The 24,732-nt window shown below is 47.5% G+C and overlaps 1 protein-coding gene and 1 long non-coding RNA gene across 4 annotated transcripts in view; one reads left to right on the forward strand and one right to left on the reverse strand.

Moving 5' to 3' along the window:
• Positions 1 to 24,732, forward strand: part of FAM241A (family with sequence similarity 241 member A) — a 64,738-nt gene that overhangs the window by 26,834 nt on the left and 13,172 nt on the right. Inside the window, exon 3 of one of the 3 annotated variants that reach the window (XM_064148500.1) lies at positions 15,019 to 15,073. The exons of 1 other annotated variant lie outside the window; for it this stretch is intronic. In XM_064148500.1, coding sequence (XP_064004570.1) covers positions 15,019 to 15,073 — 55 coding nt within the window. Of the gene's footprint in view, positions 1 to 15,018; positions 15,074 to 19,344; positions 19,650 to 24,732 lie in introns of those variants that run through there. One more of the 3 variants, XM_064148502.1, reaches the window with a different exon arrangement.
• LOC135178422 (uncharacterized) lies at positions 21,435 to 21,987 on the reverse strand. Its single transcript, XR_010303520.1, has 2 exons — positions 21,815 to 21,987; positions 21,435 to 21,688 (listed from the first exon to the last, which is right to left on the reverse strand). It is a non-coding gene; the product is annotated as an uncharacterized LOC135178422 (long non-coding RNA).

Genomic DNA, 24,732 nt, shown 5'->3' on the forward strand with positions numbered 1-24,732 from the left:
TTCCCACCAGAGAAAAATATCCTTATGAAAAAAGCTGAAAAATGCTTTCTTTCTGGTGAGCACTCTGCCTTCCCCCATGAACAAAAGATAAACCTAAGAGAGATACTGCAATTCACAGCTACACAAAAAACAATAGCCCCAGGTTTAGAATCACAGAATCAACCAGGTTGGAAGAGACCTCCAAGATCATCCAGGCCAACCTAGCACCCAGCCCAGCCAGTCAACTAGACCATGGCACTAAGTGCCTCAGCCAGGCTTTGCTTGAACACCTCCAGGGATGGTGACTCCACCACCTCCCTGGGCAGCCCATTCCAATGCCAATCACTCTCTCTGGCAACAACTTCCTCCTAACATCCAGCCTTGGCACAACTTGAGACTGTGTCCCCTTGTTCTGTTGCTGGTTGCCTGGCAGAAGAGACCAACCCCCACCTGGCTACAACCTCTCTTCAGGTTGTACACATACCAGACTGAACAGAAGAACGTTAGATGAAGGTCTCAAAAAACCCAACATTAATTCAGGTCTTTGGGGTGGCATTGCAGAGAAAATGAACCAGGCTGCCCTCCCTAAATGCACTCAGTGTTGTAGTCTGTAGTCATATCATCTTCCTTTTTTATGATTCTAACCCTGTAAAACTGATTTGTCACATTAGCTCCAGTTTGACATTTCCATATTCATCTGAAACACTAGTGAAAATGGCATTAAACTACAGCAATGTGTGCTAACACCTGAGGGGAGGGAATCAAGAGGAGGGAGCCAGACTCTTTTCAGTCATGGCCACTCACAGAACAAGGGCCAATAGGTACTGATTAAACAACATGACATCTGCACACAGGAAAGACCATTTTTACTCCAAGGGTGGTCAAACACAGGTTGCCTGGAGGGATTATGCACTCTCTGCCCTTATATAGACACTAGCTGGGCATGGTCCTGAGCAATCTGATCCAGGATGAGCAGAGGCATAGACTAGATGACTTCCACAGCTCTCTTCCAACTTCAGTATTTCTGTGATTCTGTTAGAAGAGGAATTTGTGTGTGCCCAGCAGGCCCAGGGAAGTCATTCTTCCCCTGTACTCAGCACTGGTTAGGTCACATCTTGAGTGCTGTGTCCAGTTCTGGGCACCTCAATTTGAGAAAGATGTTGAGGTGCTGGAAGGTGTCCAGAGAAGGGCAGCAAGGCTGGTGAGGGGGTTGGAGCACAGCCCTGTGAGGAGCGGCTGAGGGAGCTGGGGGTGTGCAGCCTGGACAGGAGGCTCAGGGGTGACCTCATTGCTCTCTACAACTACCTGAAAGGAGGTTGTAGCCAGGTTGGGATTGGCCTTTTTTTCCCAGGTAACAAGTGACAGAATAAGAGGACACAGTCTCAGGCTGTGCCAGGGCAGGTTTAGGCTGGATGTCAGGAGGAAGTTCTTCACGGAGTGATTGGTGTTTAGATGAGCTGCCCAGGGAGGTGATGGAGTCACCATCCCTGGAGGTGTTTAAAAGGAGACTGGATGAGGCACTGAATGCCATGGTTTAGTTAATTAGAAGGTGTTGGGTGCTAGGTTGGACTCAATGATCTCAGAGGTCTTTTCCAGCCTGGCTGATTCTGGGATTCCCCTGTAGCTATTCCATCTAGCCCAGCTGCAGTGTCAGCCTGATGGCACAGCGAGCAGCTGGTCGTGCTGCAGCACATTAATCCAAATCAGATTCCACAATGGCTAAAGTGCATTTTCTGACCCTTACTAATCACAAAGAGAGAAGGTGCAGGGAAAAAGACAGCCTTGGGGATTTCTTTTTATGCACCCTTTGCCGCTGTGCTCGGTCAGCTTCAAACAAAGCATTTAGCCTGCTGTGGAACCCTGTAAGACACACTGTTTGTTCTCAGAGGCTTGCTGATTTGATGAAGAAGCAGGAATGTGCTTCCTGAAAGGCCTTAGGGGGCTGGGAATGTGCTCTGAGGTCTGCTGCGAGAGGAGTGCGAAGCGATGGGCTCCTTGCGCCTGCCTTAATCTTACACTGCCGCCTAGTGGCCGAGATCTGAACGAGTCACTCTGTGGCTTCAGACACGGATAGAATCATTGAATCATTGAATCATAGAATCATAGAATCAACCAGGTTGGAAGAGACCTCCAAGATCATCCAGTCCAACCTAGCACCCTGCCCTATCCAATCAACCAGACCATGGCACTAAGTGCCTCAGCCAGGCTTTGCTTCAACACCTCCAGGGACAGTGACTCCACCACCTCCCTGGGCAGCCCATTCCAATGCCAATCACTCTCTCTGGCAACAACTTCCTCCTAACATCCAGCCTAGACCTCCCCTGGCACTACTTGAGACTGTGTCCCCTTGTTCTCTTGCTGGTTGCCTGGGAGAAGAGGCCAACCCCCACCTGGCTACAATGCCCTTTCAGGTAGTTGTAGACAGTAATAAGATCACCCCTAAGCCTCCTCTTCTCCAGGCTAAACACCCTCAGCCTCTCCTCATAGGGTTTGTGTTCCAGGCCTCTCACCAGCTTCGTTGCCCTTCTCTGGACATGTTCCAGCACCTCAACATCTCTCTTGAATTGAGTGGCCCAGAACTGGACACAGGACTCAAGGTGTGGCCTGACCAGTGCTGAGTGCAGGGGAAGAATAACCTCCCTTGTCCTACTGGCCACACTGTTCCTGATGCAGGCCAGGATGCCATTGGCTCTCTTGGCCACCTGGGCACACTGCTGACTCATCTTCAGCTTACTGTCTATCAGTACCCCCAGGTCCCTTTCTTCCTGACTGCTCTCCAGCCACTCTGTCCCCAGCCTGTAGCGCTGCTTGGGGTTATTGTGGCCAAAGTGCAGGATGTGGCTACAGAGCACGTCTGTGGGTTACTGGACCACTTCAACTCATCTTTAGAAACTCGATCGTGTTTATTAGATGTCCACTCAGTAGCAGCGTGGTCAAATACCACAGAGACGTAGAATTGTTTCAGTTGGAAAAGACCTCCCAGACCATCCAGTCCAACCATCAACCCAGCAACACCATGGCCACTAAACCCATGTCCTGAAGTGCCATGTCCACATGTGCTTTTGAATGCCCCTGGAGACAGTGACTCCATCACCTCCCTGGGCAACCTGTTCCAATGCCTTACCATTCTTACAGGAAAGAAATTATTCCTAATCTCCAACCTAATCGCCCCCCAGCACAACTTGAGGCCACTTTCTCTCCACTTAACAACTAGGAAGAAGAGGCAAACCTCCTCCTCACTCCAACCTCCTTTCAGGGAGTTGTAGAAAGCCAAAAGGTCTTCCCTCAGCCTGCTTTTCCCCAGACTAAACAATCCCAGTTCCCTCTGCTGCTCCACAGATGATCAGCTCTGCAGACCCTTAGCAGCTTCACCAACCTTCTCTGGACATCCTTCAACAACTCAATGTCTTTCTTGTACTGAGGGCCCCAAAACCTGAGTACATTATTTGAGGTGTGGCCTCACCCATGCTAAGTACAGAAGCACAATCACTTTCCTTGTCCTGATGGTCACACTATTGCTGATCCAGGCTAGGATGATACCTAAGTACGTGGCTGGCTCATCTTCAGCCAACCAGAAAGTGTCCCCCAGGTTCTGTTCTGCTGGGCAGCTCTCCAGCTGTACAGTATAGAGAAGAACAGAGAAATACCCAAGTTGTGAAGGACACTAATGGTCACGCTGGGCACTACTAGTGATTGAGTACAGTCCAAATGTCAACAGGATCTCCATTTTCACATAATTACATTTTGAGGTACAATGACTTTACCAATGAGCTGTAGAGAAGATCAGCTGTCATGTTTCAGAGGCATGGCATTGTTAGAAAGCCAGATTTTGGGGTTAGATTATGTTGTAAGTGTTCAGTGAGTAGTTTATTGTATCTTCCTGCAAGGCCCTTGTGGTCCCAGACGTTCATGGTCTTCTTGATGAGTAGAGTTCATCTTGCTCAGTGTAAGAGACCCAGATACAGTAAAACACTCAAGGCAGCTATTTCCTATTCATTGTTGTAGCTCCTGAACATGGCCAAGTTGAGAAAGTCAAACCCGGGAGCGTACTGAGCTTGAAGAGTATATCTCTCAGGAGTTCCAGGCTTTCCCATTCCCTCCAAAGCCCATGCCATGGATCTTAGCAGCAATATGCAACTTAGCAAGAAAATCAGGCTCTTGCAGAAGCTTAGAGGAAGACACAAGTAGTAAAAAGTACTTTTGCAGACGACAGTAACAACTGGGATTCCTCCTTTAACAAGGCCAAGTGCAGGGTTCTGCACTTTGGCCACAACAACCCCAAGCAGTGCTACAGGCTGGGGACAGAGTGGCTGGAGAGCAGCCAGGAGGAAAGGGACCTGGGGGTGCAGGTAGATAGTAGCTGAAGATGAGCCAGCAGTGTGCCCAGGTGGCCAAGAGAGCCAATGGCATCCTGGCCTGCATCAGGAACAGTGTGGCCAGTAGCACAAGGGAGGTTCTTCTTCCCCTGTACTCAACACTGGTCAGGCCACAGCTTGAGTGCTGTGTCCAGTTCTGGGCTCCTCAATTCAAGAGAGATGTTGAGGTGCTGGAATGTGTCCAGAGAAGGGTGACAAAGCTGGTGAGGGGCCTGGAATACAAACCCTGTGAGGAGAGGCTGAGGGAGCTGGGGGTGTTTAGCCTGGAGAAGAGGAGGCTCAGGGGGGGACCTCATTGCTGTCTACAACTACCTGAAGGGAGGCTGTAGCCAGGTGGGGGTTGGTCTCTTCTCCCAGGCAACCAGCAACAGAACAAGGGGACACAGTCTCAAGTTGTGCTGGGGGAAGTCTAGGCTGGATGTTAGGAGGAAGTTGTTGGCAGAGAGAGTGACTGGCATTGGAATGGGCTGCCCAGGGAGGTGGTGGAGTCACCATCCCTGGAGGTGTTCAAGCAAAGCTTGGATGAGGCACTCAGTGCCATGGTCTAGTTGACTGGCTAGGGGTGGGGGGTAGGTTGGACTGGATGATCTTGGAGGTCTCTTCCAACCTGGTTGATTCTATGATTCTATTCCTCAGAAAGACTGAGTTTCCAGCTACACACACTACATCACTTTTAATTCTTGGCCTTTTCCACACATGCCACAGAAGTTCTCTTACCACAACTAGCTCCTCCTCCTCCTACTGGCACTCTGTGACAGCAGGAGTTGTGGTAGCAAGGAGCAATAGATTTGCACTCTTAACTACTTCTATTTTTTATACCAATGTATGTATATATTTAGAGACAGAGAGATATAGATAGAGAAATTCAAAATGAATTTATTTCAGTCTCTTCCCTAGAGGTTTCTGTAGCTCAGCTCCTGATAGAAAGAAAAACGTGGGGATGGAAAGTTAGGTCTGGAAACACTGTGACTGCATCTATCAGGCAGTACATTTAGGACAATCACCTGAAAGCAAAGCACAGTTTAGGTTATGGTTGTATGAGGTGTTGTGATGGTTTGGGTGTTCCCTGCCCCCCCACACTTTGGAAATCGCCCAGATTAGACTCAGCCAGCTCTGGAAATTGAATGAAGCTTATATTTACAGCTTAGCTCAATATACAAGCAGAGATTTACAGTATATACAGTTATAGACAGAAATAGACAAGGTAAAAGGTAATACAGCAACACAACAGCCCTCCCAGAAACCTGAGTCCCCAGGAGGGGCTCTCAACCACCTCTTCACCTTCCTCCTACCCCTCTCAACCTTACCCCAGTCCCAAGGAAGAATGGAGGTTTGGCCAGGGGGTTAGGAAGCAAAATAGATTAGTCCAAAATGGAGGGTGAGGTTAGAGAGATGCAGCTCAGCCAGTTCCCCAGCAGCAGCCCAAGTGAGAGTGGTTATCCATGCTTTTATTTCTTGATGCTATACATCTCAGCAAGCCTATGAGTGAAGTAGACATCAGCCTTGTTTTCCTTTCACAGCCTGCAATCTAGTTCTTCTCACCAAAACATTCTAGCTAGCTTCAAACTAGCACAGGTGTGAAGTGCTACCTGGCAAGGATTTGTCTGCTTCTGGAAACATGATCTAGCCAGATCTCTTCTGGAGAGAGGATTTTGATCTCGATGAAGGGAATGGGATTTCTCTCAGCAACTTGAAAGAGAAGTGTCTTGGTCTCAATTAGGTGTAAGCATCTCAGAAGAACATCTTCTTTCTGCAAAGGAATAATTTCTAACCTTCTCTTTGCCGTCACTTCTAACCCCCTACACACATCTCAGTCAACTAGTTCCACCCCAATTCTTCTCCCTCAACCCAGAATTAATATTGTAATCTACAAAAGGAGGCAAAGGGGAAAAATGCCTTAGCTTTGCCAAACTCATTTCAAAGAGTACTCCAGCAGTGATGCTCTAAAACTGAGAATAAGAGTATATACATCATCCTTGTTGCCATGGTGATCAAAAGCAGGGCAGTAACTTCTTCTTATTTTACAGCCTGTACTTCTGATAGCCTAAAGAACCTGCTCCCCAGACAAGGCTCTAATTAACTGCAGAACATCAAACAAATAACTGAGACATGAAAACAAAGATAAATTAAATATCTGAGGGGTTTATGGTTGCATTTCCAAACAATAACAACAGCAAAAAAATAATGGGGAGGAAGAAGAAGAAAAAGTGCAGAGATTGAAATGTTCCCCTATTGAGAAACAAGGTGTAGATGGTAACAGAGAGCAAGGACAAGGCTGAGAGTTGGACATCCAGAAACAGCATTTTAAGTGAGTGAGAAGCAGGCAGTCCCCTTAATGTTCTGGGACTTCTCCTAATGCCACCCAGTGCCACACTCTCCACCTAAGATCCCAGAGGAACACTACTAAGGAATCACAGACCCATTTCCTTGATATATTGTTCCAGGCACATCTATTCATTTCCTGACCTCACTTCAGAGGAAGGAGATGGGTGAAACCTTGGTTCCACCTTCAGTGCTGGAGCTGCAGATGCCAGTGTATTTTTTTCCACTTTCTCCATGTCAAGACAAGGACTAAAAGCAAAGTTTAAGCTTAGACACATATTTTTAGAAGGCTAGAGGTGAATCAGTATTGCATCTTTGTGACCTCTACACCAGTAAGTCTCATAATGACTGTAGTTTTGGCTCCTCTGATTGGCAAACATTTCTTACAGTGATAGGCACTCTTTGATTGCTGTTTTAAAGGGTTTGGTAGTGTTCCATAGCATCACAGCTATCACAGTATCACAGTATCACCAAGGTTGGAAGAGACCTCACAGATCATCAAGTCCAACCCTTTACCACAGTGCCCAAGGCTAGACCATGGCACCAAGTGCCACATCCAACCTTGCCTTGAACTGCCCCAGGGACGACGACTCCACCACCTCCCCAGGCAGCCCATTCCAGTGCCCAATGACTCTCTCAGTGAAGAACTTTCTCCTCACCTCCAGCCTAAATCTCCCCTGGCGCAGCCTGAGGCTGTGTCCTCTTGTTCTGGTGCTGGCCACCTGAGAGAAGAGAGCAACCTCCTCCTGGCCACAACCACCCCTCAGGTAGTTGTAGACAGCAATAAGGTCACCCCTGAGCCTCCTCTTCTCCAGGCTAACCAATCCCAGCTCCCTCAGCCTCTCCTCGTAGGGCTTGTGCTCGAGGCCTCTCACCAGCCTCGTCGCCCTTCTCTGGTATCACAGCCAGTATGAAACAACTGCATAAGACAAGGTGTGGCCATTTGAGCTGATCCTCTAGCTCCTCCTGGAATGTTCATCTCTCCCCTATGTCTGAGCTAGAGGATCAGCTCAAACGGCCACACAAGGAAAATCCCAGGCAAAGTTCAGTGCAGCTTTTCAGCGAGCAAGCTCAGAATGTCATGTTGTGGTTTGCAGAAGTGCCTCTCCATAAAGCTCATCAGGTTACAAAACCTCTCAACTGACACCAAAAGGGCCAACCAAAGCGAAAAAATAAGGATCATACAACTCAATAAGAAACTCCAAATTAAGAAGCAGGAAAGGCATGGAATTAAGCAAGCAGCTTGAATTTAAATAGGGTTGAGTTTAATTAATTTAGTTTTAATTTAGTTTAACAGCAATTGCCTTTCCAAATGTTAAAGATCAGCAGGTTTATTAGAGAATATATTCAGGAACATTTCAAGGTAACCTTTTCTTAAAATCTCTGACATTTTCTCCTTATAAAAACACCTCCAAAATTAAGGATTATTTATTGATTGATTATTTTTTTTGTTTCACACACTCAGGCTTTGCAGCAGCGCAGTAACACTGAGTTCTCCTTGGTCTTTAGCTTGGCTGTTGGGTCACACTTGAACCACACCTAGATGGAATGGCCACAGGGTGATAAATGTGTCCAAAAAGGTCTTCAGATGGTTTAAACAAAACTTGGAATTAACAACTGGCCTGAATTGGAATTAACTTGGAATTAACAGCTTGGCTGCTCCTTGGCTGGATGTGTCCACTTAATGATCAGTGCCCTAAGTTTGTCTAAATTAAACGGCTATTTTAGCACACTAGCTCAGCAGAGCCAGGCTGATGGGCTGGGCTCCATGAGTTCAGACTGGAATAAGCTGTCCTACTAGGAATGTTCCAGGATGCCTGCCCACACCATTAAATATAAATAAAATAGCTTTACTCCAGCACTGATCTTTTTTGAGAGTTCAAGTCCTATGTGGTTTTAGTAATTAAAAAGGGAGGAGCGAGGACACAAACAAGAGTGTGAAAATTAGCTCTTAGAATGGCTTTTCAGTAACTCCTTTTCCACTGTTTCCCCCTTTGGAATTAGTGATTTTCTTTCTTCTTTTATTTTTTTAGCAAGCCAAACAATCAGACAGCACTAGAGCAGGCTTAAAATTCTTTGGTGGTGATAAATATGCTCCATTCTGTTTGGATGTCTCCCCCAAATACAAAATCCAAATGTAATCTGAAGAGGCAAAAAAATCCTGAGGTCTTTTAAAAACTAAAGGGCTTCAATTTGATTTTTTTTTTAATTATTAATTAACACCAGCTCTCCATAATTGGACAACAAGTTCTCCAGGCACCAAAGGATCACAGGATGTTAGGGGTTGGAAGGGACCCAAGGAGATCATTGAGTCCAACCCCCCTGCCAGAGCAGGACCACACAATCTAGCACAGATCACAAAGGAACACATCCAGACAGGCCTTGAAAGTCTTCAGAGAAGGAGACTCCACAGCCTCTCTGGGGAGTCTGTTCCAGTGCTCTGTGACCCTTACAGTAAAGAGATTGCCTCTTGTGTTGAGGTGGACCTCTTGTGCTGCAACTTACACCCATTGCTCCTTGTCCTATCCCAGGGAGCAAGTGAGCAGAGCCTGTGCCCCCTCTCCTGACGAGCCCTCAGATGTTTATAAAGATGTATTAAATCCCCTCTCAGTCTTCTTTCCTTCAGACTAAAAAGCCCCAGGTCCCTCAGCCTCTCCTCATAAGCCATGCCCTCCAGTCCCCTAATCATCCTCATTGCCCTCCGCTGGACCTTCTCCAGCAGATTCCAGTCCCTCTTAAACTGGGGAGCCCAAAACTGGACACAGTACTCACTTGCTGAGATGTATAAAACCAAGAATATAAACATAGATAACACAGTAGCTCCCTGGTTTTGGCTGCTTCTCTTCTCTCTCTCTAACCTGCTGTCTGTGTGACTAATCCATCTGCTTCCTAACCCTCCTGGCCAGTTCTCTGAACTCATCATCATCCTCATAGCCCTCCGCTGGACTCTCTCCAGCAGATCTCTGTCCCTCTTAAACTGAGGTGCCCAAAACTGAATGCAGTATTCACGATGAAGTCTCATCAGGACAGAGTAGAGAGGAGAACTTCCCTTGATCTGCAATGGCATAGTTAAGTCTTTTCATTGTGTCCAAGCATAACCTTCACTGAAGCTAAATCATTATCCCTGAGTGGCTTTAAAGACTTTCTCTAGTGTTAAGTTGATAGTAATCTTTTATACCAGCTCTCCAACGCTGATGTGGAAGGAAAAACAGTTTAAAAACCAAGCAAACAGACAAAAATAAACACAGAACCCCACAAACAAACAAACAGACTCCAAACCAACCAAAAACCAGCCCAGTAGTCATTTCAAAGCAAGACTCGTTCAGGATTTTCAGTGTCTTAATAGATAATATTTAAGCCAATTTACTCAGAAGATGAGGAACAGAAGGTTTGATGGCTCTGAAAAACTCAATTATTTGGGATTTGTTTGGAGGGGTTTCCTCCATATTTCTCAGTTTCTCCTTCCTCATTGACTGTGTTTGTCTTTTGTTGCCCCAAGGAGAAGTTGTAGTAGCAATAGTAGCTTCTTTGCATTTCTTTAATTAAATCCTGAAAGGCACCAGATGCTTCCATTTGCAATCTCCCTTTCTCTTACTAAAGCACGGAGGAGTTAATCATACAGTAGGCTTTAGTTTACTCTGAACCCAGGCTGGGGCAGAGTTAATTAAGTCTTGCCATTTAGATGAAGTATAGCCTGTCATCACAACAGGTCTCTGCTGCATTGCTTTGTGCTGTGGTGGTTTTTCTTCAATCCAGAAGAGAATTCTGAGATTTTCAGCTCTCTCTCTTTCTGTAGTTTAAATTATTAAAGACTTGATCTGTAATCATTCCTTCTCGTCCAAGCACTAAGTCTCATAATTTGGCCCTTAGGAAGTGCCTGGTTCAGTCATACTGAAATGTGGATAGCTGGGGCTTGGAGAAACCACAGGAGAATCTCCATGGACAGTGGCTCATGCTACTTTTCACCAGATTGAGAGGTTATTTAGGTGCCTAAAGGTATGAGCAGGTGTCCCCTATGATTTTCACAAACTTCATAAGATCCTAGGGTAGCATTATTTGCATCCTTTGGCATCTGACCACTCTTTGACCATGTTCTTGACTTTTGCATCCTCTTTTCAAGGACACTGCAGTGTTAAGAAAGGTGGATGTTAGGCATCTATTTTGGCATATGCCCCAAGACAGCAAATGAATCCACAGGCTTTACCTTTCATAATGGGGATTTTATCCAAACAGTTGAGGATGCAACTGGGACGACTTCTCAGATACATCCTCAGGCTGATGAGGTTTTTATCACTTCACCTTTTGCTTCCCTACATCTGACTGCTCTGAGAGGGAGATGTGGCTGCACGAGCCTAAACTGACCCTTGGAGCACTTCAGCTGGGTCCTCATCTCAGGGATTTGGGCACTTAGTAGGGCACACCAATCAGGAGAAGAGATCCTGCTCCAGCTTCCTGTCTCACAAGGTGTCTGTCCAATATTCACAGAAGTGCTGCAGACTCAGAACTTTATTTGAAGGAAAGAGATGTTGAGGTGCTGGAAGGTGTCCAGAGAAGGGCAACAAAGCTGGTGAGGTGCCTGGAGCACAAACCCTATGAGGAGAGGCTGAGGGAGCTGGGGGTGTTTAGCCTGGAGAAGAGGAGGCTCAGGGGGGACCTCATTGCTGTCCACAGCTACCTGAAGAGAGGCTGTAGCCAGGTGGGGGTTGGTCTCTTCTGCTAGGCAACCAGCAACAGAACAAGGGGACACAGTCTCAAGTTGTGCTGGGGGAGGTACAGGCTGGCTGTTAGGAGGAAGTTGTTGCCAGAGAGAGTGATTGGCATTGGAATGGGCTGCCCAGGGAGGTGGTGGAGTCACCATCCCTGGAGGTGTTCAAGCAAAGCCTGGATGAGGCACTTAGTGCCATGGTCTGTTTGACTGGCTAGGGCTGGGTGCTAGGTTGGACTGGATGATCTTGGAGGTCTCTTCCAACTTGGTTGATTCTATGATTCTATGACTTAACAAATGATTTTTAATAACAAACACAGCTGAGGAAAACTTGCTGTGCTTGGGGAGAATTAGTAAAGAAAAGAGGTAAAATTCATCAGAAAAATTATCCATTACAACTTATTTGCATAATTCTATGTGAAACTTTAAATCAGGGCAAGATAAAGACCCTAATTTATAACTCCCTTTCCCTGAAGCACAAGAGTATGTGAGAACTCCAAATAACTAGGTTTTCCTTAAAAACCAAAACAAAACACAAAAAATGTAGATTAAAACACATCACTCAGGCCCTTCTAAGTCTTTAATAACTCACTTGGGTTACTAAAGCCCCCACTTGGGTGGACTTTACCAGATTTGTATTGATGATACATTACTGACAATGAGATGGGGGCCATGTACATTGAAGTCATCACCAAGCAGAACCCTGGCTCCTCAGGAAGATGCTGAGTTTTACACACACACACAGAGTTCTTAGAGCCTGCTGTGGTCAGAAAATAAAATACTGTCTCGACTACAGGCAAACCAAACCCCAAAAGTTCAGCCAGAGTGAATACAGAACATGAATTGTGGGGGGGTTTCTGTCAGCCTTTCTCCCAGTGTCTGTTCATGTGCCCAGTCTCGGGTGCTAGGAAGGCTACTCAATGAAGTACTCCAAGTAAGACCATTCTTCTTCATTTTACCACTTATCTACCTCATGCTCACAACAATTAAATGCTGTTTCTCTGAGCAGATCAGGTTGCCACAATCCCTTTCTCTTTCCTCAATACTCAGGATTACTTTAAGAGGAATTAACATATTCTTTCCCAGTTGTAACTGAAAGACCTTTTATGCTGCCACATATCTGTCATCCCCTTTGTTCTTCCTGTAGTTAAGTTGCATATACTCAGAATCACTTAAAACTATCATTAATTTGCCCACATGAGATTAACACACTTAACCCCTTCATACAGTACCTTACTGATCTGTCCTGTCCTCGCTGGCGCTTGGACAAATGACAGCAAAAGGTGCAACACTAAGGAAAACCTGGGGTTTTATTTTAGCCTAACAAATTTAGTATTGCAAGCCCATGCTTATTAAAGAGAGACTGTGCAGAAAGGCAGTGATAGGACAAAAGGCAAGGCTTTCAAACTGGAGAATAGGAGGTTTAGGTAAGTGCTTCACCATGAAACGCTGGAACAGGTTGTCCAGAGAGGTGGTTGAGGCCACTGCCCAGGAGATATTGAAGGTGAGGCTTGACAGGGCTCTGGGCAACCTGATCTAGTTGAGGATGTCCCTGCTTACTGAAGAGGCGTTGAAGTGGATGACCTGGAGGTCCCTTCCACCCCAGACCATTCTATGATTCTGTGATAAAGTGCCCATAGCCTAAATACCCTTGTCCTCAATATAGGGGAAGGAGGAAAGGCTTTTTATCTTCTGGGGGAAAAGGCTTGTTTGTTTCTTTGTTTTTCTCACTGTAAGCACAAAAAGATTCTTGGTGGAGGAGAGGAGGCATAATTAGATGTTGTAGGAAGCTACAAGAGGTAGGTTACTACAATTGCTGTCTTGGGGCATATGCCTACAATAGGTTACCACAATCATAGATTCCTGATATGAAGTGTGCAATACTGGTGCCTTATTAAGGAGTTTTCATCTCCCTCCTCTTCCTCTTGCCTCAAGCCACTTGTTTCTGTTTCTGTGAGTGAAAGCATGGTCTAGCACAGAGACTAGGCTAGGAATGATCTCACTTGGCCAATACATTTCTCCAAAGCCACAGCACAGACTCCTCTGCAGTCTGCAGAAACAGATGTGGGGAGGGCCACCAGGGTGGCTGGGGAAGGTAAGGAAGGACTTGTGAAACTGATAGGGCACACAAATAGGTTTGCACTGTAAAAGCAACATCCTAATAGCCTGCCAGGCTTACTTCAACTCACATATGAACCAGGACACTTTTGTTGCTGATGAACAGAGCAAAGAGGACTGAAAAAAGAAAACACTGTATTACTGCTGGTCCCCATTGTTGCAGCAAACTGCTGGGAGCACAAGAGCTTGGTGAGTGGCATCAAGCAGCAAACTGGACCCACACTTTCAGTGCCCTGCAGTAGTGAAGAGAAAAATAAACCCACTACTGTGAATATGGACAGACTACACATTTCTAAAGCACTGTTATGAGCTTATGCTAGAGTGGAGCAAGAGTAGAGTGGTAGCCAGGAAGAGGTCCTAAATTAAGAATCATAGAATCAACCAGGTTGGAAGAGACCTCCAAGATCATCCAGCCCTATCCAGCCAACTAGATCATAGCACCAAGTGCCTCATCCAGAACAGATGTGGAAAACAAAGCAAGCTCCAACTCATGTGCTCTGCACATCACTTTTCTAAGGTGCTAGCTCAGTGGAGGATTTACCCCTTTGTCAGTGGGTTGAGATGTATATACCCTGCAGGCGTGGCAGTCTTCCTTGATCATACAATCAACCAGGTTGGAAGAGACCTCCAAGATCATCCAGTCCAACCTATCCCCCAGCCCTATCCAGTCAACCAGACCATGGCACTAAGTGCCTCATCCAGGCTTTTCTTAAAGACCTCCAGGGACGGTGACTCCACCACCTCCCTGGGCAGCCCATTCCAATGCCAATCACTCTCCCTGGCAAGAACTTCCTCCTAACATCCAGCCTATACTTTCCTTGGCACAACTTGAGACTGTGTCCCCTTGTTCTATTGCTGGTTGCAACTGAAGTAAGCAAAATTAAGGTTCTGTTTTGCAAGCCTACTAATCCTAATAGGGTTAGGGGTAAATATTGGTCATGTAGAGCAGGCTTTAATCAATGAGGATAAATTAATATATCCTAACAGTAGAATGAAAAATGTAAAAGGAAAATTTAGATTTGATATCCAGGGAGGAGCCTTTTTGTCAGATTGCTTTTACACTGTGAAATAATATCTAAGGGAAATGGCAACATTCACTTTAGACATTAAGAAAAAAAAAATAGAATGGGGAATGCATTACAAAAAACTACTGCAGAAAACTACCCTCCAATGCCTGGGAGTGCTCCAAGTGACCCTTCATAATAGAACTTCTCCATTACTGTTTTGTTTCTCTTTTTTTTTGAGCCTACATAGATGAGCCCATGCATATTTTACTTGGGCACTTAAATGAGATTGTGTGGTATATGCATCAGCTGTTGGAGAGAACAGGGATTGCTAATGGGACTGATCTTCAGTGTCCTTTTGTCATTACAGATGGGAGAAAGAGGCACCAAATTAATTGTTTCATTTCATTTTTGCTCAGTATAGTCTAATATATTTTCATGTTTTGAATTCCAATGTCTCCCAGTTCACTTTGTATCCAGTGTTGGAAAAGCCATTTCTCCTATTTCTTAATAGGCTTGAAGGATCTAAGGAAATTACAGAATTTAACAGCTTTACTTCAGAAATCCAGGTAAGAGCTCAAATGACCACCATAAGCTGCGTGGTCGTACTGGACAAATTGTCTGATGGCTGAGAGAATTTACTTACATTAACATCTAGAATATAAAGTAGATAAAACCCATCAGAGAGTTTGAAATGTTCCATTCATCAGTGAATCCATTATACTGTATAAAACCACATTGACCTCTTCCCAGTCATGACAAAAGTTTCCATTACCAGAGGTTTAAAGAACCCCTGTTATTTTTTTTTCCAAACCTTGTAATATTTAGATGAACTCTGGAGTTTGGAAAGATTCAAGATTAAACTGTGCACCCAGCAAGCTGAGTGAATCTCACACTGAAGTCAGTTACATCTGCCAGATGCATACAAAGAGGGAAAACAATTAATAACAGTCTTGGTTGTGTTTGCTTGTTGTGAAATCCTTAACCACTGATAGCTGAGTTGCCACTAGTAGGACACAGCAGGTGAGAACTGAGCAGGGTGATTTGCCATTGGAATGGGCTGCCCAGGGAGGTGGTGGAGTCACCGTCCCTGGAGGTGTTCAAGCAAAGCCTGGATGAGGCACTTAGTGCCATGGTCTAGTTGACTGGCTAGGGCTGGGTGCTAGGTTGGGCTGGATGATCTTGGAGGTCTCTTCCAACCTGGATGATTCTATGATTCTGTGTCCTTTGTTCCTTGTTCCTGCCCCTTCTGAGTCCCCGCCCAAGGGTATATTTTGTGTTGAGAATAACTTAAAAGGCCCAGCTTGGTCTGGGCAGGTTGAAATGGCTGTGTATGGGGCCTGATTCCAGCCTGGTGGTGGGTGTCTATGCCAGTTTTCTGCTAGGTGACAGAGAGGACACATGGTGAGGAGAAAGTTCTTCACTGAGAGAGTCATTGGACACTGGAATGGGCTGCCCGGGGAGGTGGTGGAGCTGCCGTCCCTGGAGCTGTTCAAGGCAGGACTGGACGTGGCACTTGGTGCCATGGTCTAGCCTTGAGCTCTGTGGTAAAGGGTTGGACTTGATGATCTATGAGTTCTCTTCCAACCTTGGTGATACTGTGGTCTGGAATAAGACAGTGCTAACCAGTTAAAAAGGTTTGACCTGTTGGAACCAGGAAGGTGTCTCAGTTACATGGCTATGGCCTTTTCAATGTCAAGTTACACAGCACAAAATCGGGTTTATTGTATCAGCAAACCACTGAGGCAGGCTTCATCTTTGACTTCATGTCCTCAGGCTGGGGTGAGGGAGTCCTATGGGCAAAAGCAGCTGACATCCCTGGAGAGGGGAGCTTGATGTCCCTGCTATGACAGCAGTCTAAGGAGGCACTAGAGAATGCCAGGGGCACGGGAAAAAAAAATGAAGGATGAAAGGGATACATTCCCCTGGGCAACAAGATCAATCTAAGCACTCTGAATGACTTGGCATGCGTGATCCCCGTGGCAGCATGCCTTCCCTCCACTGCCTTTGATCCCACCACTGAAATGCTGTCCTCACTACCCAAGCTGGCGCCTGGGCTCAGGAAGTCTTTGAACCTCAAATTACTGGAAGCCAGCAGAATACTCTCAAGAAGTATTGCTGCAGCATCTGTTACTCTTCCCCTGGCACTCAGCAGTAGCTCCTGTTAGAGGGCAGATCCCCGAGCAGTGGGAGTTTTAGTTTTGCTCACTCCAGCTCTTTCTGTAGCAGTGTTTCAGAAAGGTTCAGCCTGCCCCAGCTCTGAGTAAAGCTGCAGCATCCAGGCTTCTGCTGAAAGCTTTTCAGAAAACCCTTTAACGACAGAATTTCTTTCATCATGAAGTTCTGAGTCTCCTCAGCGACCCCCAAATGACAAAGTCACACAAGAGGACCTCTTTTTACCCCTTGGGAGATATTTGTCTCTCCATGTGTTATGAATGAACCACAAGCTGCCCACATGTAAAAAAGTTGTTTTTCAGAATCTGGTTTTTAACCTACATCCCTGCAATTTCTTTTGGCACATGGATTTTTTTTTGCCTAGCATCATGGCACACTGGGATTTATCCTGGTGTTTTTTGATGTTGATAGTGGGAGAAGGCACCATCAGCAGAAGGTCAGCCACATTCAGAGGGCTTGAAGGCTGGGGAACTTCACTCAGACTGCCATCTCAAAATGAAAGTTGCTAAGGTGTGGGGAATCCCTTTTGGTGACAAGAGATCTTATTCTTGTGATTAGATCCGTATGAAGCTGCCACACGCTTCTGAGTATTTGGAAAGAATCCTGATTTCATTAAGACAGAGTGGAAACATCACTCAGAGCAGTTTTGCAGCAGCTCAGTGGCATTCACAGATCCAGGCACCAGTGCTCAGAGCATCTGAAGCCTAAGAAATTTGATTCTCAGAAGAGCTGGAGATTGTGGCGTGACTGTGGCATTGCCCTTACTACAAGTGTTTGCTACGAAGGGAAATAAGTTTCTTGGAGGTCACTGAAGTTGTGCAGGCTGTAATGGTGACTACATTCTAAGAGATCTCAGGGAAGGCTTCTGAGTTTCTGTTCTTCCCCTAGATCTTTACTGGTCCCAGAAGTGCTTCCCCATACAGAGCGTGCAAGGAGCCAGAGGTAGTTTATCCGCAAGTCACTGAAGAGGCAGTCAAAGGCTGATAGCTGCAGTAGGGAGCAGTGCAGCGTTTTCTGAGGTACAATAAGCTTTCCTTCACTGTAGAAACTATGGAAGCATCTTCCTCCACAGGAAGACAAACACCACTAAGACTGCAGATGGGTGAGGAGGAAACCATAGCACCAAGCCAGCCAGCGCACACCACAGTAGTCCTGGCACAATGGTTGCTGGCCCCCAAGAGGTAGCAGAGATTTGTGAAGGAAAACAGCAGCCTCAGCATCAACTTTTCCTCAAAAAAACATTCTAATCCATATTGCTGTGATCCACAAAAATGTGGTGGGTTATGGATTTAAGCACACTCAAAAGCTAACTGATGCTTTATTCAAGATCTTTCTTCCAGAGTGAGTTTGCTGAATGTCAGTTCTACGTGACCACAGAACCACAGCATGTTAGGGGTCGGAAGTGACCTCCAGAGATCATCAAGTCCAACCCCCTTGCCAAAGCAGGAGCACTTACAACAGGCTGCACAGGTTCTTTACAAATCACCCAAGGAGCAGAGAATCTCAGGGGTGTTTTGCAGAGCTGCTGCTGCTGCTGACCAGTCACATCATACACAGACATATATCCCCATGGCCCTCAGTGGTGAGGTCCATTGGATTGTTCCTGGTGTCCAGTATTTCCCCATGATCCCTGGGGCTGTTCTGCCCCCCCCAGTCTGCACTGATCCCTGGGGCTGTTCTGCCCCCCCCCCCCCAGTCTGCACTGATCCCTGGGGCTGTTCTGCCCCCCCCAGTCTGCACTGATCCCTGGGGCTGTTCTGCCCCCCAGTCTGCACTGATCCCTGGGGCTGTTGTGCCCCCCCCAGTCTGCACTGATCCCTGGGGCTGTTCTGCCCCCCCAGTCTGCACTGATCCCTGGGGCTGTTGTGCCCCCCCCAGTCTGCACTGATCCCTGGGGCTGTTCTGCCCCCCCAGTCTGCACTGATCCCTGGGGCTGTTCTGACCCCCCCAGTCTGCACTGATCTCTGGGGCTGTTGTGCCCCCCCAGTCTGCACTGATCCCTGGGGCTGTTCTGCCCCCCCCAGTCTGCACTGATCCCTGGGGCTGTTCTGCCCCCCCAGTCTGCACTGATCCCTGGGGCTGTTCTGCCCCCCAGTCTGCACTGATCCCTGGGGCTGTTCTGCCCCCCCCAGTCTGCACTGATCCCTGGGGCTGTTCTGACCCCCCCAGTCTGCACTGATCTCTGGGGCTGTTGTGCCCCCCCAGTCTGCACTGATCCCTGGGGCTGTTCTGCCCCCCCAGTCTGCACTGATCCCTGGGGCTGTTCTGCCCCCCCAGTCTGCACTGATCCCTGGGGCTGTTCTGCCCCCCAGTCTGCAGTGATCCCTGGGGCTGTTGTGCCCCAGGCGCAGGGCTCTGCACTCACCCTCGGTGACTTTCGTTCGCTTGCTCCCCTCCCTCTCCTCTGTGTTTGCTGATGCCTTTCCCACGCATTGCTCATTATAATAGAAAGAGAGGGAGAAAAAGAAGGGGGAAAGGCAAACTGAGGCAGTTTCTGAAGAGTGGGGCCGGTGCTCTCCTCAGCCATTGCTGCCCAGAAGCACAGCCCCAGCTGGGTGCTCTCAGCACCTGCCGCTCCCTAGGTGCAATCAGAGCTCCAGAAGCGGGGCTGCTGTGCGGGGGGGTTTGCTCCAGCGCGCAGCAAGCTCTCCCCACGCCCAAGGCTCTCGGCGGCGACGGCTTGAGGCGGGTCCCAGCAGCAAGACGCTCCCTCCCTCGGGCCCCGCTTCCCCGCCCGCCGAGGCCGGTGCCAGGAGCCGCCTCCCCGCTCCCCGCCCTCCCGCCGCTCCCCCGCACCCCGTGACGGGCCGGTCCCGCCCCAGCGGGCGGTAACGGCGGCGCTCGTGTAGCTAGGCTGGGCGCGGAGGAGCCATGGGCTCGGTGGCGGAGCCGCTGCTGCTGCCGACAAGGGAATGCGAGCGGGAAGCGGGGACGGTGTCCGCCCGGTACCGGCAGCGCTCGGAGGAGCAGGTGGGTGTCAGCGGCTGGAGGGGGCTGTGGAGGGCAGGGCCGCGGCTTTAGGGCTGCGCCGGGATGGCGGGGGCTGTCCCGGGAGCAGGGCGGGACGGCGGGGTTCCCGGCGTGCTGCCCCGTTGCCGTGGCAGCCCCGCTGTCAGGCGAGAGAAATCCCCCAACACCTTTGGGTTTATCTTCCGTGGCGTTCCGGTTTGCGGCGGGGCTTATGCAACCCAGCCGCGCTGCGTGGGGCTTGCCCCGCCGCGCTCTGGAGTAGCCCCCGGTGCACCCCGCCCGGTCCTCGTTCCTCCCTCCCCGAAGCATTCATTGCCTGTCTTAGGTTGAGTTGTGACCAGAGGTACAAAGGTTGTGATCCCTGCTCAGCATCCACGTGTGAGCATCTGGTTTGAAGTGACTGGGGTGCTGTTGCCATCGCAGGAATCCCCCAGTAGTTCAGCTCTGAGTCTTCCTTCGAAAGACTTTTGGCTTGCTCACGGGAGCGTTTTAAGCTTTCCATCTCTTCGTTACTCGTTACATTGGATGTACTGTAATTGGAGAAAAAGATCAACTCATTGTGTTTTGACTTGGCTTTTCCTCAGGGTGCACACATTTTGTGGCACGTTGGGTGGGAAGTGGGCTCTCTGCTGAGGAAACGAAAGGAGCTGTGCATTCTTCCCCCATGCTAATTGTGAAATGGCTTTCCACACGCTCTTTGTGTTGCAGACAGCCTTGTCCGGCTGCCTAGACAAAGGCAGTGTTCTAAATGCACCTCCAGTGATGTTTCATTTAAAGGTAAAAAAGAGCACAGCACATTTCTTCTTCAGTCCTTTAATGAACCGATCTGAGTGCCTTGTGAGGCTCAGTAAGAGAAAGTCTAGCGCTGATAATTGCACTGGGGCAAACAGAGCTGCTGGAGTACTTCTAAAGTAATTTACAGAGGGGTTTGGGCAATTTGTTAATAATTTCGGTGGAAAATTACTACAGGGTGGTTGTGACTGCATTCAACCCTTACTGAGCCCTTTACAGATAGAACAGCTTGGCATGTGAAAGCATCTTGGTGACATTTCAGCTAGAAGTGGGCCACTTCTGAAAGACACTGGTACTTGAGAATTCTCTTGGTGACCATTTGCGTCAGTCACTGCATCTCCCTTGGCCCCTTCTGTGAAAAATGGGTCAGTGCAGGGCACGCACCTGAATGTGGAGTAAGGCTCAGTGTGCTAGGAGAGGCACAGTGGTTCCCATCTCAGTGTCCATGAGCCCTTCTGCAAGATACCACAGGAGGAGACTCAAATTATTCAGTGGTTCCATCTTCCCTCGAAAAAAAGAAGACATGAAAAAGCTGCCTCAGATCATCTTGGATGTTACTGCTCTCAAACTGGTTGCAGCTCTTCACTTAAGGGAGCTCCCTGCAGGTCACCACTGCTTCTCTCCATGACAAGTGTGGCAGTGTGGCTTCAGGGGATGTTTCAGACTAAAAATGGCTTTCTAATATTGGCCAAACACGTCTGAAAATGAAGTTGGGTAAAGGTACTGCTTAGGGCAACCACAGGCACAAGAACACTTGGCTCAGAAACTCTCTGCCCACTTTTCTTGGGCGTGGGTAAATGATCTTGGCCCTTTCTCCCAAGCTGGGATATGACATCAGCGTGGGGAGGCAGGAATTTCAAATAGGCCATGGGGAAGATAAAGAAAAATCCTTCCTGATTACTAGAAATGTTCCTTAAACTGCTACAATAGTGTAAGGTATTTTTTCTGGATACTGGGAAGCCAGCAGCTGGACAAAGAAACTAGATTTGGCAATGAGGAGTATCAGTTGCCTTTATTTAATATACATAAGAATGTGCCCTGGTGAGGCTTCACCTGGAGTGTTGTGTACAGTTCTGGACTCCCCAGTTTAAGAGGCACAGGCAGCTACTGGAGAGAGGCCAGTAGAGGCTACAATGATGTTGAGAGGGATGAAGCATCTACCTTATGAGGAAGGGCTGAGAGACCTGGGGTTGTTTAGTCTGCAGAAGAGCAGCCTGAGAGAGGATCTTCTCAATGCTTAGCAATATCTAAAGGGTGAGGGTGAAGAGAACGGGGCTGGTCTCTTTTCATTGGTACACAGTGGTAGGATGAGGCAGTGGGGTGCAGACTAGAACACAGGAGGCTTCACTTGAACTTAAGTAGAAACTTCTTACCTTTTAGAGTGCCAGAACACTGGAGCAGGCTGCCCTGAGAGATTGTGGAGTCTCCTTCTCTGGAGGCATTGAAACCTTGCATGGGTACGTTCCCGTGCAACCTGATCTAGGTGACCCTGCTTTTAGCAGGAGAGGTTGAACTGCATGTTCTTCAGGGGGCTCTTCTGAACCCTGCTATTGAATAAAATGGAAGTAAAAATAGTCATAATTTGATAATTAAATAGGAGTGTTTTGGGTTTATATATAGGGAAGACTAAAGGTTGGTGAGAAATTTGGCAGAGTCCCAGCTTGTCCTGCTCAAGAGAAGCACAGACACACAGCTTGGCTTGAGCGGCTCATGGGTCATCAAACCTGGTCGTGTACAGTCACTGTTTTGCTTCTGTGGCTGCACACAGATTGCTTTCAGAGGAGTCAGTCCCCCCTGCCCTTTCTGCTCTCACAGAGGGGCTGCTGCAGAACTCTGCCATTCCAGCAGGCAGGAATCCTATTTCCAGTCTGGGTCTCAGCTGGAGTGCTCATGGAGGCCTAACGTTGTTGCTGTGTTTGCTGTGAGTGTTTGCACTGTTAACACAACCACTGCTCTTCAGCCTGTGTGTTCCTGTTCCTTACTGTCTCCCTGCAGCTTAACTGTAGATGCCACCTTTGCATTGAGTGTGATGAAAAAGAAATGGGTCAAAATATGCCTTGACAATGGTGTAGATTCTTACTTCTCTCAGCTGGTGTAAAGCCTGCATGGGAGCAAATCCTTTGGCCTTTTTAGAGAAGTATTTTTAGGTGAGGATCTAGGACTGGTAACCTCTGTGTGTATGAGTTATTTATTTACTTTCCCCCATTTTTTCCAAAACAAACTCCATTTGTGTAAGATAACACCTAGTAAAATAGCACTAGAAGAAACCTTTCTGACAAGCAGGACCCAAATAATAACGTGCATGCTTTAAAGTGTTGGTTTTTAAAAGAGAGAGTACTCTGTAGGGAATAATTCTCTCTATTTAAATGCCAAACCCTCTGGCTCTGGTATTTTTTTGAAGCTTGTTATGTGAGCAAGGATATGCCTAATGAAATTACTGACAGGTACATGTTTTAAAGACTAGAAGGATAGAGTCTCCCCCTGAGAGTAGTGAAGCACTGAAACAGGTTGCCCAGAGAGTGTTCAAAGCCATGTTGCGTGGGGTCTTGACTCAGCCTGGTCTATTAGGAGGTGTCCCTACCCATGGCAGGGAGATTGGAACTTTATGATCTTTAAGGTCCCTTCTAACCCAAACCATTCTATGAATCTATGATATGTTACTAAGTGTCATACATAGCCTTAGGAGTTCATTATTGCAATGGACTATAGAATTACCTACTGCAGTGATTAGATTTCAAAGCTGAACTGGAGGATGATGCCATTAATACCCTTTGTAGGTTTGCATGCAAAGAGGAGAATAATTACAGTTACTGTAGCCTTCAAAGTGCTGCAAAGCTGGTTAGCATCATCCACCTCATCTGGTGTTCACAAGGGTGTGTTGGAGGCACTGACAGTCTCCTGTAAGCATGGCAGCAGGTTGCTGCTTCACCTTGTGAGGCAGCTGTTGGTTGATGCACAAGGTGACCTGTATTTTACCTGTATTTAGGTAAGGGCCTAAGGAAGTGATTGTGCCCTTGTACCCAGAACTGCTGAGGCTACACCTCCAATACAGGTGCCAGAGCAAGTCCAGAGGACAGCACAGATGGTGAAGGGCCTGGAGAAAACATATTGTGAGGAACACCTGAGGGAACTGGAGTGTTTTAGTCTGGAGAAAAGGAGGCTGAGGGGAGACTTTTTGGTTCTCTACAGCTCCCTAAAAGGAGGTTGAAGTCAGGTGGGTGTTGGTCTCTTCTCCCTAGTATCAGGTGATAGAACAAGAGGAAAAGGCCTGAAATTGTGCCAGAGGAGGTTCAGATTAGGTATCAGGAAGAAATTCTTCAGTGAAAGAGTAGTCAGGCATTGGAACAGGCTGCTCAGGGAGGTGGCGGAGTCACCATCTCTGCAGGTGTTCAAGTAATGTGTGGACATGGCACTTTGGGACATGGTTTAATGGCCGTGGTGGTGTTAGGTTGACAGTTGGAGTCAATGGTCTTAGAGGTCTTTTCCAACCAAAATGATTCTGTGGTTCTATGACCTCAAATCTCCTTTCCTAACCCATTTGCTAAAACAGGTTAGCCTCTGTCATATTACAACAGTCTAAATCTCATCAAGAGTTACCACTTAAACCATGAAATAAGATCAGAATGGTGGATTGTGAGGCAAAAATGCTGTGTTCCAGTAGGGCATGAGGTGGTAATAGCAGAGGACATACCACCAGTCAATCCACAGGAGCTTTGAAGCCAAGATGTGTTACAGCAAGCAGAGTTCCTGAAAGCTGTGGCATTGTGGTTTTCTTCTGTACTGAAAACTGTCTGGGCAGTAACAGGCTTTAGCCTCCTGTAATCTTAAATTGAAGGCAGTGGCAGAATTCCCAGTTGCTTCCCTGAGGCCAGGATCTCCACCTCACACCGCTTTAGGATGCACAGAATCCACAGTGCTGTCTGATACCTAAGCTAAACCCAATGTTTGTAGAAAATATCTATGTTCATAGAATCAACCAGGTTGGAAGAGACCTCCAAGATCATCCAGGCCAACCTATCCCCCAGCCCTAGCCAGTCAACTAGACCATGGCACTAAGTGCCTCATCCAGGTTTTGCTTGAACACCTCCAGGGACGGTGACTCCACCACCTCCCTGGGCAGCCTATTCCAATGCCAATCAGTCTCTCCATGAAGAACTTCCTCCTAACATCCAGCCTAGACTTCCCCCAGCACAACTTGAGGCTGTGTCCCCTTGTTCTGTTGCTGGTTGTCTGGCAGAAGAGACCAGCCCCCACCTGGCTACAGCCTCTCTCCAGGTAGTTGTAGACAGCA

Source organism: Pogoniulus pusillus, chromosome 9 (genome assembly GCF_015220805.1).
Source record: "Pogoniulus pusillus isolate bPogPus1 chromosome 9, bPogPus1.pri, whole genome shotgun sequence".
Taxonomy (NCBI): Eukaryota; Metazoa; Chordata; class Aves; order Piciformes; family Lybiidae; genus Pogoniulus; species Pogoniulus pusillus.